The sequence below is a fragment of the Phalacrocorax aristotelis genome, chromosome 6 (assembly GCF_949628215.1).
Source record: "Phalacrocorax aristotelis chromosome 6, bGulAri2.1, whole genome shotgun sequence".
NCBI lineage: Eukaryota > Metazoa > Chordata > Aves > Suliformes > Phalacrocoracidae > Phalacrocorax > Phalacrocorax aristotelis.
Window position 1 is genome coordinate 49,030,549 of NC_134281.1, and position 13,632 is coordinate 49,044,180.

The 13,632-nt window shown below is 42.8% G+C and overlaps 1 protein-coding gene across 3 annotated transcripts; it reads left to right on the forward strand.

Moving 5' to 3' along the window:
- ATPAF1 (ATP synthase mitochondrial F1 complex assembly factor 1) lies at nt 1–12,235 on the forward strand. 3 transcript variants are annotated; one of them, XM_075097695.1, is made up of 9 exons: nt 2–226; nt 555–663; nt 1,202–1,252; nt 1,977–2,039; nt 4,489–4,539; nt 6,352–6,399; nt 8,453–8,548; nt 9,159–9,266; nt 10,225–12,235. In XM_075097695.1, the coding sequence occupies exons 1-9, from the start codon at nt 42–44 to the stop codon at nt 10,417–10,419; spliced, it is 906 nt and encodes a 301-aa protein (XP_074953796.1). In that variant the 5' UTR covers nt 2–41; the 3' UTR covers nt 10,420–12,235. The 3 variants fall into 3 exon arrangements, with proteins under 3 accessions (XP_074953797.1, XP_074953796.1, XP_074953798.1); XM_075097697.1 differs by having other exon boundaries at nt 6–226; nt 1,206–1,252; XM_075097696.1 differs by lacking the exon at nt 1,977–2,039 and having other exon boundaries at nt 1–226.
- Nucleotides 12,236–13,632: the final 1,397 nt, after the last annotated feature.

Below are 13,632 nucleotides of genomic sequence, written 5' to 3' on the forward strand. Positions count from 1 at the left end.
GGCGGGGCGCCGCGGCGGCGGGCCCGGGCGGGACGGGCGCCATGTCGGTGCCGCTGCGGCAGGCCTGGGGCCTGGGGGCGGCCCTGCGGAGCCGCGCCGCGCTCCGCCCGCTGGGGCTGCTGGCCCCGCCGTGCCGGGAGCTGGCGGGGCCGGGGGCGGGCGAGCCGGCGCTGGAGGAGAACCCTTTCTACGGGAAGTACCGGCACAAGATCCAGGAGCTGCGCAGGTGCGGGGCGCCGGGCCCGGAGGAGGGGGGCGGGGAGGGGGGGTGTGTGTGCTTGGGGAGCTGGGTTTTTTGGGGAGGAGGGAGGTCACTTTTAGCTTCGTGCCCTTATGAGAAAATGAATTCGTCTAGGCCAAATGCTGCCTTGAAATCCACTGGTGGTGTTGCCGCCAAGTCAGAGCCGTTTCCCAACATGGTCAGCCGGATAGATTGTTTTGCTAACGAGAAGTCTAAATTTTAAGTTAACATAAAATGTTTACTGTGGTGGTAAGTCGAAAGGCCGAATGGTGTTAATCACTCAGTACTGTTAATGGTCGCTTTTCCAATCCAGATCTAGTCCAGATGTGTTTGAATCCCGTATGGAAAAAAGAAATGAAGTGAAAAAGCAGCCTGTAGGATATTCCAATCAAGGAGAATTTATCAGATGCATGGAGGAAAAGGCAAGGCCGATTTTCTTTGTAATTTGCATATATTAGAGCTATAAAGTCATATATATAGGATCAGCATAATGCTACAAACATACAGCATTCCTGTTAGAAGGAGCCCCAGAATGTCACATTCCAGTGGCTAAAAATATTGTTCTGTATTCCAGCATGTTATTTTGCTATTTTGTACGTTGTAAATTATGTGCTTGAGGCCTTATTTAAGCGTTTAATCAGCTCCAGATTAGTTTGGCCAGAAGGAGTGACACGATCTTGCATTTATAATTTTTGTAGTGAGTAAAAGCAAGGTCTTCAACAATATTGGATCCAAAATGTGTAATAGTTTGCCTTAATCCTTTCTGATGTTGGAATTCGTAATTCACATTGTTCCTCATCTTATTCTCCTAATCAATATTTTGATAAAATGGACTGCAGCGATCTCTATCTTAAATTTGAGCTCATACTCAGGAAATCTTGTCAGCAGGCATGTTATACGTGGCAGGGAAGGCAAATGGTATTAAAGCATCAGCTATAAAAACTGAACGTTTTCTTCTAGGCAGAAGGCTTGGGCACAAAGACATCAAAAGGAGGTTTCACAAAAGATAAGGTAAGGGAAACGAACCTAAGTGTTAAGAGAGGGCTGGCTGGCAAATCAAGGATGTAGATCATATAAGTGCTTCAGCCAAGAGCTTCTTGAGGTAAAACTAATGTTTCTTATGCTGCACTTGAGTATAAGATAATCATTTACTATTGGGATCAGGTTCAAGTCTTTAAAACTCCCAGCAGTCTGGCATTTTTATTATCCGGTTCTTTCTCTCTTGACATCCTGGAAGTTCCGGCTAGTTCTGGGATCTGTACTGAATGCTGACAGTAATAAATGGAAAGGGTTAAGCTGCCTTTACAGCTTGCAAATGTATTTCCAAAGACCAGCCAGCAGAGGGACGAGAGAATGGTTTTATTCTCACACGTTCTTGTATTTTGGCAAACTTTGTGTAAATCTGCCAATCGAGCACGTGTGTGAGAGGACTGAAGAGGAAAGGCTGCAGCTGCTCTTGCAGCTTCAGTAGAGATCTGCAGAACTGGAGCAAAGTGTGTTCTGTGTCCTGACAGAATCTCTCCTATTCTGCCTCAGTGTGTGAATCCACCTCTCAGTGTGTTATTGCTTATAGTTTACTGGTTTCTTTGGCAATTCAGAGGACTAAGTCACATTGTAAATTGAATTAAGTTCTCCAGTTTGATTTTGTTCTTCGTAATTGCATCCATTCATTCTAGCTTCTCACTTGCATCAGAGAATGGTCATCATGCCAAATTCATTATGCTTTCTCTTTCAGACGCTTGATTCAATTCTTAATGTTGAGATGGTGAAAGAAAAATCAGCGGAGGAGATAAAACAGGTGATGGATTTAAATGGAATAAAGTTTGCTATGGCACAGACATAACCAAGGCCCCAGATGCTCCGAGATATCTGCTCTGGCATGGGTTTATCCACCACCACAGATGCTTCAGGGTGTCCTGCTCCCACATGGACTCACCCACAGGTCACAGTCCCTTCAACTCAGGTTCACAGTGGAGTTCCCGCCTGTGTAGTGCAGCAGCACAGAAACAGCAGCGATGCCCCGGCCACCTGCCAGCCCAGGCACATGGCCACTGCTGTTATCAGAATGTTCCCAGGCACAGCAGAGTAAGGTGAGCAGCAGCACAGCACTACAGCGAGCAGCGAAAGTGGAAGAACACAGCCACTAACAAGCACTAGGCTTTAACGTACAGTGAAGCAAGCAAGCCCCATGGCAAGCACAGAAGCCAGCCAATTAATAGCTAAACAGCAAGAATATCTATAAATTCAATCTAGTGCATTCCAATCAAATCTTTCATTATCTCAAACCCTCCAAGCCCCACACTGGGCACCAAAAATTACTGTTGTGGTTTGTTCCAGCCAGCAACTCAGCCCCACACAGCCACTTGCTCGCTCCGCCCTGGTGGGACGGAGGAGAGAATCAGAAGAGTGTAAGTGAGGAAACTCATGGGTTGAGACAAAGACAGTTTAATAGGTGAAGCAAAAGCCGCACACGCAAACAAAGCAAAACGAGGAATTCATTTACTCCTTCCCATGGGCAGGCAGGTGTTCAGCCATCCCCAGGAGAGCAGGGCTCCATCACACATAACGGTGACTTGGGAAGACAAATGCCATAACTCTGAATGTCCTGCCCCTTCCTTCTTCCTCAGCTTTATATGCTGAGCACAATGTCACACGGTGTGGGATATCCCTTTGGGCAGTTGGGGTCAGCTGTCCTGGCTGTGCCCCCTCCCAGCTCCTTGTGCACCTGGCAGAGCACGGGGAGCTGAAAAAGTCCTTGACTAGTGTGAGCACTGCTTAGCAACAACTAAAACACCTCTGCATTACCAACACCGCTTCCAGCACAAATCCAAAACACAGCCCCATACTAGCTAGTATGAAGAAAATTCTATCCCAGCTGAAACCAGGACAGCTCCATGTCTATGCTCAATAGTGATCTATATGTAAGGCTGGAAATTTTGCTTAGGTTGAAAAATAAAACATGGCCATGGATGTGTTTTTATAAAAAGCACATTCACATAGATAGTAGAAAATATTTTCTCCATATAGGTAAGTCCATCTAGGATATACCCAATTTATAAATAATACAACTGGACTTGGATCACTCAAAAACTGTCTTTATTGTGATTTTCATTTTGGCCGTTTAATGCGTAGCAGCCGAATTGTCATCAGCAAGCTCCCATCAGGTCTGAAGCCAGGTAGAAGGAAACGCTAGCACTAGCTTGTGGATTATGTTACCTCTGTTCTGCAGGAATAAAAACAAAGCTTTTGCTATCTTCTATGTTTGCTCAGGTTATCTGTTGCTAGGGCGTGTCTGTACCTATACTAAAGATGGTTAGAGTAAGGAGGAGGTGGGTGGGTCTGTTTGTGAAGAAGAGTGTGACTCAAGTTATTCTGCCTAGTATCTGCTTGGCTTTGCACTGTGTTTCCTTTTATCTAGTTACAAGTCACATCTGTTCCACATTTCTGATGTAGCTTGAATTCGATTTGCTATTTTTTTCCTAATCAGACTGTACGCCAAGAAACTTAAGGGGTGCTGCACGTGTGAAGGAGCCTTCCGATGCAACTTGCAGAGCAGAAATCTAGCTGCTGTCCTGATAGCTTGAGAACCTTTTAGAGGTGGTTACGTGCTCTGCAGGGGATGGTGGGCAACCAGTTATAGCAGGGAGTGTATTTTGGTAACATACGAGTTTCCTTCGAGTTCCTCTATTTCCATTTCGTTGATGAAACTAATGAGAATTGTCAGTAATAGGACTGGGGAAGAGCAACTGAGAGAGTCCTGGACTCTGTGCTTGTACTTGTCCATTTAGTAAGGACTTCTGAGCTATGTTGGTATTGCTATCATGCTGCGGTGAAGAAAAAGGTTGTGAATAGAGGAGCATTACGCAAAGTCTTATGTTTAAAACGTTTTCTATGTTCTTTATTAAAAAAAAACCAAACCACCCAAGAACTCAAACCCTCGAGAAGTCATTAGAATGATCATTGGGAAAAATATAAGAAGCACTTCGGATAGCTAGTAAATCTTGAGCCACCTCTGAGCCCACTGCTTATTTCTCTTACCTGGCTGAAATCTGTCAGTTGGTACAAGTACTCTGGAACCTCAGGAGAAGTGTATTGCCTTAGCAGGAAAGTCAGTCAGGCTTGACTGAAAAATGACTTCTTAAAGCGCTTACACAGGTTGGTTGGCAAACGGCATTCCTGTTAAAGCATTTAATATTACTGATAGATGCTTGATTTTAACTGTAGCTCATCTCCTTTGTTTCTTACAGATTTGGAATCAGTATTTTTCTGCGAAAGATACAGTTTATGCTGTTATTCCTGTAAGTAGTTCCCCTGTGGTTATGCACTTGAAAGGCCAATGTGCAAAGCTTTCCTTTCTGTCATTCTGTTGCTTTTAAAAGCAATCATTGAAGGAAAATGAGGTTTCAAGAACAAACTTTCTTTCAGGCTGAGTGATCTTATTGCCCCAAATTAAAGCTTTTGTTTCTGAAAATATGTATCCCCTTTTTTCTGCTTACATCAGTCTCAATAGAGCTAGTGCTATTTTTTTCACACACCTGGCCTGAATTTCTAGGCATTTTTTATTATATTATATTTTATTATACTATTCACAGAGCCCTAGTATCTCTTAAGGTAGCATTTGTATTTTCACATCATTTTTTTCCCAGAGTTGCTCGTTTCTTTCCCCTCTTCCCTGCAGCACAGACTGCTTTCTCAAGTTTAATATGGCAGTGTTAGAGCACTTGGCTAATAACTTGCATGTGGCTAATCGCTAACGACTTACTTTCATACATTTAAAATTATTGGCAGCAGTGTCTTTCATTGAGATTGCATGGTGCTTCCTGCGATAAGATCGTATTTCTTACTCCTGATAACTTTGCCAGATGTTAATTGTTGTTACTCTGCGTTAGGCTGAAGGAGGTTTTTTCACTTTGGGGATTTCTTTTTGTTCTTTGCTTCAGAGTCTCTGTGTGATTGCGATCTCTTAAATCTGTCTTTTCACAGCTGGGCACGAACTGTGTGTTCCTTGAATTCTTGAAACCTCATTTAGATCTGGGCTCTGATTTGCAGTTGCACTTGGCCCTTTGAGCTGCAAGTGGAGTGATGGGAGGCTGTATTCTAAATGTATGAAGTGCTGTATGCACTGAAAACGGCAACGTGGGATTTGAAGTCAAGCAGCCTCATGTTTCAGTTTTCCTAACATGTGGATGTTGTGAAAATAGTTTGGGTTGCGCATTTACTGTAGCAGAGGGCCAAAGCCAGGGACTCCAGTTAAGATGGTGTAGGTCTTTCATTAGTGGGGCTGGCACAGTTCTTTGGTGCACTGTTTTAGAGGAGCTTTGGAAGTTTTTAAGGCTCTAATGCAAACCAGATCCTAGGCACATTAGGAAGTAGTTCATGGTGTCATCGGGGGAAGAAACCACGTCTTCTGCCAGAAGCTTTTTGTTGGCTGGAAGAAAGGCCTCACATAATTCTCGAGTGCTCAAAAGCACACACGGGAGGAATTTTGTGTTGATGAATGGCATATGTTTCCTTTCATGGACACCTTAGAGTAGGTATTAATATATGGTGCTGGAAAGAGAAGAGCAGGCAAAAGGTTTGGGGGAATGCAGAGGACACATGAATGAAATTGCCAGGTTTCGTCAGGGATGATCAAATACATTTGTGGTTTTAATATAAACCTAAGCAATAAGTATGTTATTTAAGTAAATATCTAGACTGTATTTTAATACTGGAGAACAGATGACTTATGATGTAAAATCTACAGTTTGGGGCCAGGGATATGTTGTCTTGCTCAACTGTTGACAGCACATGATACAGCGGAGCTATTACTGAACGAGGACATAACGTAAGCCTAAAGTGTGGCCCCCCCACCTCCAAAGAATAAAGCTTTGGCTCCAAGGAGATGGCTGCTGCATCTTAGAGACAGCATTACTCAAATGGGATACCAATGACGTTTAGGTAACTAAGAACTAAGTAGAGTTTCCTACGCTCTCATTGTTAGCTGTTCCCACAGTGAGACCTTCTGTAGATGGAAGTTGTACCCTTAAAAGTTAATGAGATGATTCTGAATAACTGTGCATCCACGTTTGTGTTATGAAAATTGAATTTCTCTTTCTTCTTCCCCAAAGGCAGAGAAGTTTGATTTAATATGGAAGAGAGCCCAGAAATGTCCATCGGTACGTATGGCAGAGACTCACAATGTATGGATGTATAGCTGTAATGCATTTCTCCTCTCTAAAGCCTAATTCATAAACTTCTGACCCTCCTGTATTCAGGCCCATTGTATCAGCTCCTTTAGTAAAACCCAGGTACTCAAATACTTGTCTTGGTGTTCATATAAAAGCAATGGCTATTCATATGTATTAAACACTTTGATCTAGGTATCAGATACGAGAGATGTAGAGTTTAGTAATGAAAGCACAAAGTCTCCCAGGAAATAGATTTAGCTACATGCCTCCAGTTTCCATTAATTGATGTCTTGTGGTTAAATCTTTTCCACGCAGTGTTGTGAAGAGCCAAGCCTCGTAGGCCAGCTTCATTGATGTTCCTGCATATCTTTGCTTATTGCTTCAAGCATCCTTGCTTTAGCCTGGAGGAACTGTTGTTAGCTATAGCTATGTGTCACCATGGCATTACGCTGCATGTACGTGGAGAAAGTGAATTCTCTTGTCTTAGTGGTTGGTGTGAGTTGCTCCTCTTTCTTTTTGTGTTTGTTTACTGGCAGTGAAGATAGGCAGGAGTATCTGAAAGGGAAAAAGGCAAGAAATCAAAATGTTGGGGTTCTGTCCACAGAACAAGCTGAACCTTGTAATCTATTAGCTTGCGTTTCCTGATCATAAATGTGCATAGCCACACTTTCTTCACCATACTGGTGATCCGTGATAGCTAACTGGTAAGCAAATACGAGCGTGGGAGCCAAACTGGGCAGGCAGTATGCTGTGTAATTAATACATCTCTGTCTTTATGGGAGTGAGAGTTGTCAAAAAAGACTGTGGTACTGCAAAATTGAGTAGTCTAAGTTCTGTTGCAGAGCATCATAATTCAACAGCTGTGACAGGGGAAGGAAGGGGGGAATTGGGTGTAGTTGAACCCTTTATTACAGATAGAGAGTAAATACTCTGTGGGTTGTGTTTAGGTGTACACCAGCATGGCAAAGCATAAAATACGGAGAATGCTTAATACGGTTATTTCAGAAATGAGTGGATTCCCAAGATTCCGGTTTACTGTTTCTCATGTGGGTTGGTGGGTATCTTGTAAACTTCAATTAGAAGATTCTTATGTGAATGAGCAGGTTGTTGCTTTGAAGAAGTTAAACTGCAAAAGAGCAGAACAGCTAACATAATATATTCTGCAGTTTCGTAGCACAGGCTGCTGGATTAGTATTGTTTTCTGTTGAAAGTAGTGTGTTTTTACAATAATTTGTGCACCAAAGCATGGACTTTGTGCAAATTTCACTGTGCTGAGACAGAAGTTAAATGCCTTACTCCTTTATGACAACAAAGTAGCTAGACTTTGCCATGCTGAGTGCTTTTGTAAACCTGAACGGGAGACTTTACTGGATTGATGGATTGGTCATGTGTATTTCACTTGCCAAAAGATGGATCAAAATATCTGACTTCCCGAGCTACTTGGAGCTTGGAAAGTTATTTACAGCTTTAAATGCGTTTCTGTACAGTGCATTGGCATTTAGTCAGGTATCCTGCTTGTTTTTCTGCTCCCATCTTGTCCTTTCCCTGAGTGTGGGGAAATGAGGAGGTCCCTAGCCTGTGGAGACCGTAAATCTCTAGAGAGAAAATAGTTGCTGCCTGTTCTGGAACAGCTGGTGAAACTACAGGGTTAAAAACTCTGAATGCTTCTTATCTTCATTTGACCATTTCTGCTGTTAATTTTCTAGAAGTGAATAAAAAGGTGAGAGTCTGAATGTTCTCCACAGTCTTTTCCTTTCCTTTGTCTGTCTCATTTAGTACTGGTAAAAATATGTGCCAACATATTTGCTACTAAAATAATAAGGTAATGCTAAAATAATAAGGTAAAACAATAAGGTAATGCTAGTTTATTGTGTGCTTTGAAGTCCGGTTCCTGCTGTCCTGTCAATCCTGGTGGGGCAAAGAAACCCTTTTTTCCGTTGTGGTTCTTTCGCTAAAGCATTTATGCTGGAGGCCAGTGCGACACAGGCATCGTTTTGTTCAGTGAAAGGGAGATTTTATTTTTTTTATCATTTCTCTGCAGTTTCTGTATGCTTTGCCAAGAAAAGAAGGCTACGAGTTCTTTGTGGGGCAGTGGTCAGGAACAGAACTGCACTTCACTTCCCTAATAAATGTTCAGGTGAGTGGCTGAAGTATAAAGTCCAAAAATGGCTTAGGATCCAGAAATATATAATATCAGCATATTAAAATATATAATATTTGCTAAATAGTTTAACGAGCAGGTTGTCTGTCTTAACTGGAGAAGAATTATCAGGGAAAAACTGCCATTATGGGTAAATTAGTAAATTATTTACGGGTAAGTCAGTAAATTTATGGGTATTAAGTGTCTCTTTAATCTAAAGGAGAATGAGGTAGAAGTCAAATAGTCTCAAAATAAAAGCAAGATCCAAACTTTTTAGAACTTTGTTTAGAACTTTGTTTTTAGAAGTTTGTGTAAACTACTTAATCTCGTAGCATCTACTGGTATTTTGAATGTCTTTCTGGAAATCGGGGGTTATTACAAATGCAAAATGGTCTTTAGTCAAGAAGAACCCCAACCTAACTCTGCAAATCCCTTGTTTTCTCTAAATACCAGGAATAATGAACTTCTAATTAGAACTGACCCTTAAACCTTGAAAAATTACTGTCTCCATAGCAGTTAATACTCAAATGTTTTGTAATCAAGCCTCATTCTGCAATAGAGCTGAAGTTCTTTCTGCGATACTGACAGGTTTCTTTATCTCCTCCAGACCCAAGGTGAAACTGCTCCTAGCCAGCTGGTCTTGTACCATTACCCTGAGCTGCAGAAGGAGAAAGGGATAGTACTAATGACAGCAGAAATGGACTCAAAGTTCTTGGTAAGAGAAACCAGAGAAATATGTTCATTGGCTTCACTAATTTTCATTCATTTTATGCTGCCACTCCTGCTATAGCTTTGAATAAAATCAATTTAAGGTCAAGTCTTTAAAAAAACCTTTCTCAAAGAGTGGTCTTACTACATATCTTTAACCTAATCTACATACTACTAGGGAAAGCTAGAAGGAAATCATGGGTGTTTGGCTGTCTGCTGGTGATTTCAGCTCACATTCTTCCCCCCCCCCCCCCCCCCCCCGGGTATTATAGTTTATTTTTGTTAAAAAAAAAAAAAAGCTTCTGTTTTTCTTACTAATGTAAACAAATCTAAATGAAAGCTGTTGCTACCTGCCAACAAGTTAAAACAGTGAAGCTTAATACTGCTTGTCAAATCAGGAGACGTCCAGAGCTTTATGTTAGGTTTCTGCATGCTTTTGCTCTTTTCCCTATGTGTGGGTGTGCTGTTATTTGCATATCTGTAACAGTACGGTGCTAGGACAAACAGCACTAGGGATGAGACTGGTGGAACAAGATAGCTAATGCTTCCCACCTCTAACTGACCTACTTATACTGGTTCTGGAACTGTGTGCAGAGGAGTCATTTGTAATGCATTTGCACTGTTGTAGCTCAGAGTAGACAATCAATTTTTGCAAACAGGTCGACTGTAAGAAGGGAAAGACAAGACTTGGGTGTGTCTCCAGTGCCATAGAGCGGGCAGGGATCATGAAAGACATCTTTGACCTCTGAGGTGTATGCTTGGCGGGAGAGTAGTTTGTAGGCACAGTGCTACAGTATGTAAGTAGGTCAGGAACAAGAGGGGAGGTGGTTTGTTAGGAGATTTGCAAAACTGAGGTGACTTGGAATTGAGTCATTCCAGGAGTAGGACTGCAGCCTTTCAGCTGCAATGGGATCCTCAAATACAACAAAACCAGATGGTAACAAATTCTTTGTTTTGATTTGCAGGTGGTCCGTGAAGCACAGTGCTTGGCAAATCAGGTGCAGCTTTTCTATGCGACGGATCGTTCCGAGACGTATGAATTAGTGGAGACCTTCAACCACAGATCTAGTGAATTTAAATATATGTCAGTTATAGCAGAGCTTGAGCAAAGTGGACTTGGACGAGAACTGAGACCTGCGCAGGTTTCTGACAAGTCGTAGATCCTGACCTGCGGGTGAAGCAAGCCAGCAGCAGGCAGGGTGTTTCCTAGATGGGGTGGTCCTGTCTTTTCTGTTTTTTGATTTTGATTTGGCTACAGAAAGGATCTGGAGACATCCTAGGAGTGTGATAGTCAAGCCTGTCTGGCACTGATGCAAGATGAGGACTTAGGCCATTTGAATGACAATAACTAATTGGCAAAGTGGAGCCCTGTGCTTCAGCTCAGCTAACTTTGTCAGAACGAGCTGTTTTCCCATACTGTAACTTACTGCTGCATGCTGTATTTTTGCAATCTGAAATAAAATGACAGAACGGGAGCTATGTAATGGACTGTATCGGCATCAGGAGACAAATAGCAATCAATGTTCCGTCTCAGTAAATGCATTTTAAATGCCCTCCACCATTATAATTGCATGGGCCAGTGGTTTTTAATCTGTGTGGAATTTATACAAGCTTGTCTATCAAGAAAAGAGAATAGGACCGATGGTCTAAAACAGACTTTTCTTTGTTACTTTTGTGTGTGAGGCTCTTTAAACAGACTGTGCCCTTGGTTTTTTCAGGATTAAAAAAAATAGAGCTACTAGATTTGTCTGGGAGTTTTGTGATTCTTAATTGATGTATTAATTTTATCCTGTTGGTGTTTTCCTGAGGAGTAGGATACTATCAACATGGGTTTATTTTTATTTATTTTTGAATAGTGTAGAATTAATTTTTCTCAGCCTGGAAACTAGTCAGGTAACTCTACAAATGGTATTTGGAGGGACAAAAAATAGCTCTTGTTTCCATTTCAGGAAAGCTGCTATCTTCAATAAAAGCAAGATGGAATTGCTGGTTTCTCAATCGCTAAGTGACAACACATGAAAAAATGCATTGGTGTGCATATGCACAGCAGCTTTAACACAGCAGTGTTGGTAAGAATCTGGCTTTTAAGGCCTACGGCTGTTTTTGTTTTTTAAACCTGCCTCCAACAAAAGAATCCCAAAGCATTCACGCTTTGAGCTGCTCTTGTTTTCATTCCCAGCAGAGGCAGCCAGTGCATCTGCGGACTAGGGCATACTGCAGCAGGGCCCAGTCATGTGCAGGCTGTGCACGGATTACCAGCGTACCACCGCTGCACAGGTAGAGAGGTAAACAGGAGACAGCCAGGAGCTTCCCAGGAGCAATGCTGAAATACTTCCCATATGCACATCAAATCCTTGGCACTAACTTGCCCTTAGCACTAGTCATCTGTTACGTCCGGGCCACGTGGCGTCCTCCCATCGGCCTGCTGAAGCTGGAAAGCATTCCCTCCTTTGGCAAAGGAATGGAGGCAAGGAGGGTATGCAGCTTCTCTCTGTTAGAGGAAGACCAATTTCTTGGGCAGGGCTGGTAACATTTTCTGTGCTACCCTTAACCGTGACCTGATATGGAGGTTTGATTAGTTACAAAGGGCTCTTACACAATCTGTGTGCTAGTGTAATTGTAGGACTCAGGTGCTCTAATACTGTCACTCCATACTTTCTCAGTCCGTTCTTTGGACATGACCAGCTAAGCACTGAAGGTAAATAATAGGGTTTTATTGTTGGGGTCTATTTTAGCAGCGGCCTGTATACGTTGGGTGTGAACTCCTGTCCATTCTGGGAATTACGTTTCTAGAAGAGGCACATTTCCCAGGGCTGTGCTGCAAGAAGATGGTCCTGCTCCCTGGTAATGTCGTCTTTTTGTTTCTGATTGCACTGGGGCTGTGAGTGTGAGTAGCAGGGGAATAACCAGAGGTGTGGATAGGGCTGTTGTAATCTGAACATCAAATCACCTTTATTAAAAGCCTTCCTCCTTCTATTCTGTAGCATTCGTATTCCATTTATCCTTTTCCCTTAGCTGAAATAAGGGCAGTTTTGATTCATTAACTTCCTGCTTTGAAGAAGTCAAAGTTGCTGTATTCATTTTTAATATAGCTATAACATCCCTGAGTAATGGCCAAAAGAAGTGAAATTCAAGGCTTCCAGATCTACACCTAAGCCTCTTTCTGGGCTTAAAAGACCAAAGTCTCTAGTAAATGCTGTAGCAGTCACTGCCTGTAATTTTGAGTAGGGTTTTTTTCAACCCTTCATGTGATTAATCCCAAGCTAAGAACATCTCCAAGGGTTTAAGACAGACAGAAATGGCAAAGTCAAGAAAAGGAAGCATTTCTTGGATCGCGTGCATTGGAAAGGTTTTTAAAAAAAGATCCGAACTGAAAAGGCAAAGTTGATCGTACCCCATGCAGCCATTTTGCAAGAGACTGCATTTTCTGGCCCTGGCAGAGGTGGAATGGACTGACAGAGGGAGCAAGGGCTTTTTTCTGCAGGCATATTCATGTGCCTTGAAGTGCACACCATGACATGTTAACCCTTGTGTCAGGGCGAGACCACCTGGCACAGAAATTTATGCCTTGGTGTCAGTGATCTGGTGCTGTATTGCGTCTCCCCAAGGAGCAAAGACCTGGCTAGACCTGTATGTGCGTGTGTGTGCGCAATGGCAGGGAGGCAGCAGAGGGCTTACAAAGCTGAAAGTTGCACACCTTCCTCCTGGGAGGAATTCCCAGATCTGCTGCTGAGGACAGGGTTTGCTGCAGCCCTGGAAAACTACTACGTTTTCTCCAGGAAGGCAGTCTGATAGACTGTGCCCCTGATGCGCTGTTGTGAGCTGGGAAGCTTCCCACAGCTATTTCCTACTGTATTCCTGTATGATCTGTAAACAGATTATAATCTGTATTTCTACAGATTATAATGTCATGTAGGAATACAGATTATAACAGTAGATGGGCCTGTAGTGCGAGGTGCTGCACCATTTGAGCATCTTGGTTATAGAGCTGGTTCAATATTCCGTGGCCCAGTTGAAGGGTGCAAGTTTGACAGGGTGTAAAAAAACCTCCCTAATTAGTAAATGGAAAAGTGGAAACCCTTAGTTCTTTTGGAAGTATATGTGCTAGTGTGTGTGCTTGTGCTACAGTTAGGATTTGAGCAGCACAGTTTAAGATCTGTGCTGACTGCTGCTGTGGTGGTGACAAGGCTGAAACTGAATAAAGACCTGTAAGAAAAGGTCCTGGAGAAACTCTAGGCCTGATCCTCCATCCCACTAAATGCTTGCTGTAAGGGGGAGTAACTCAGCTGAAGAACTGGCCCCACAAACCATCATTGCTGCAGAAATAGGCCAGTGGTGTTTCGTGGCTGTGTGGCGTCCCTGGTGCCCGGGAT

Coding starts and splice junctions, on each gene's coding strand:
- ATPAF1 (XM_075097695.1), top strand. CDS start 42: ATGTCGGTGCCGCTGCGGCAGGCCTGGGGCCTGGGGGCGGCCCTGCGG. Junction 227..554: donor AAGATCCAGGAGCTGCGCAG/GTGCGGGGCGCC, acceptor TTTCCAATCCAG/ATCTAGTCCAGATGTGTTTG. Junction 9,267..10,224: donor AAATGGACTCAAAGTTCTTG/GTAAGAGAAACC, acceptor TTTGATTTGCAG/GTGGTCCGTGAAGCACAGTG.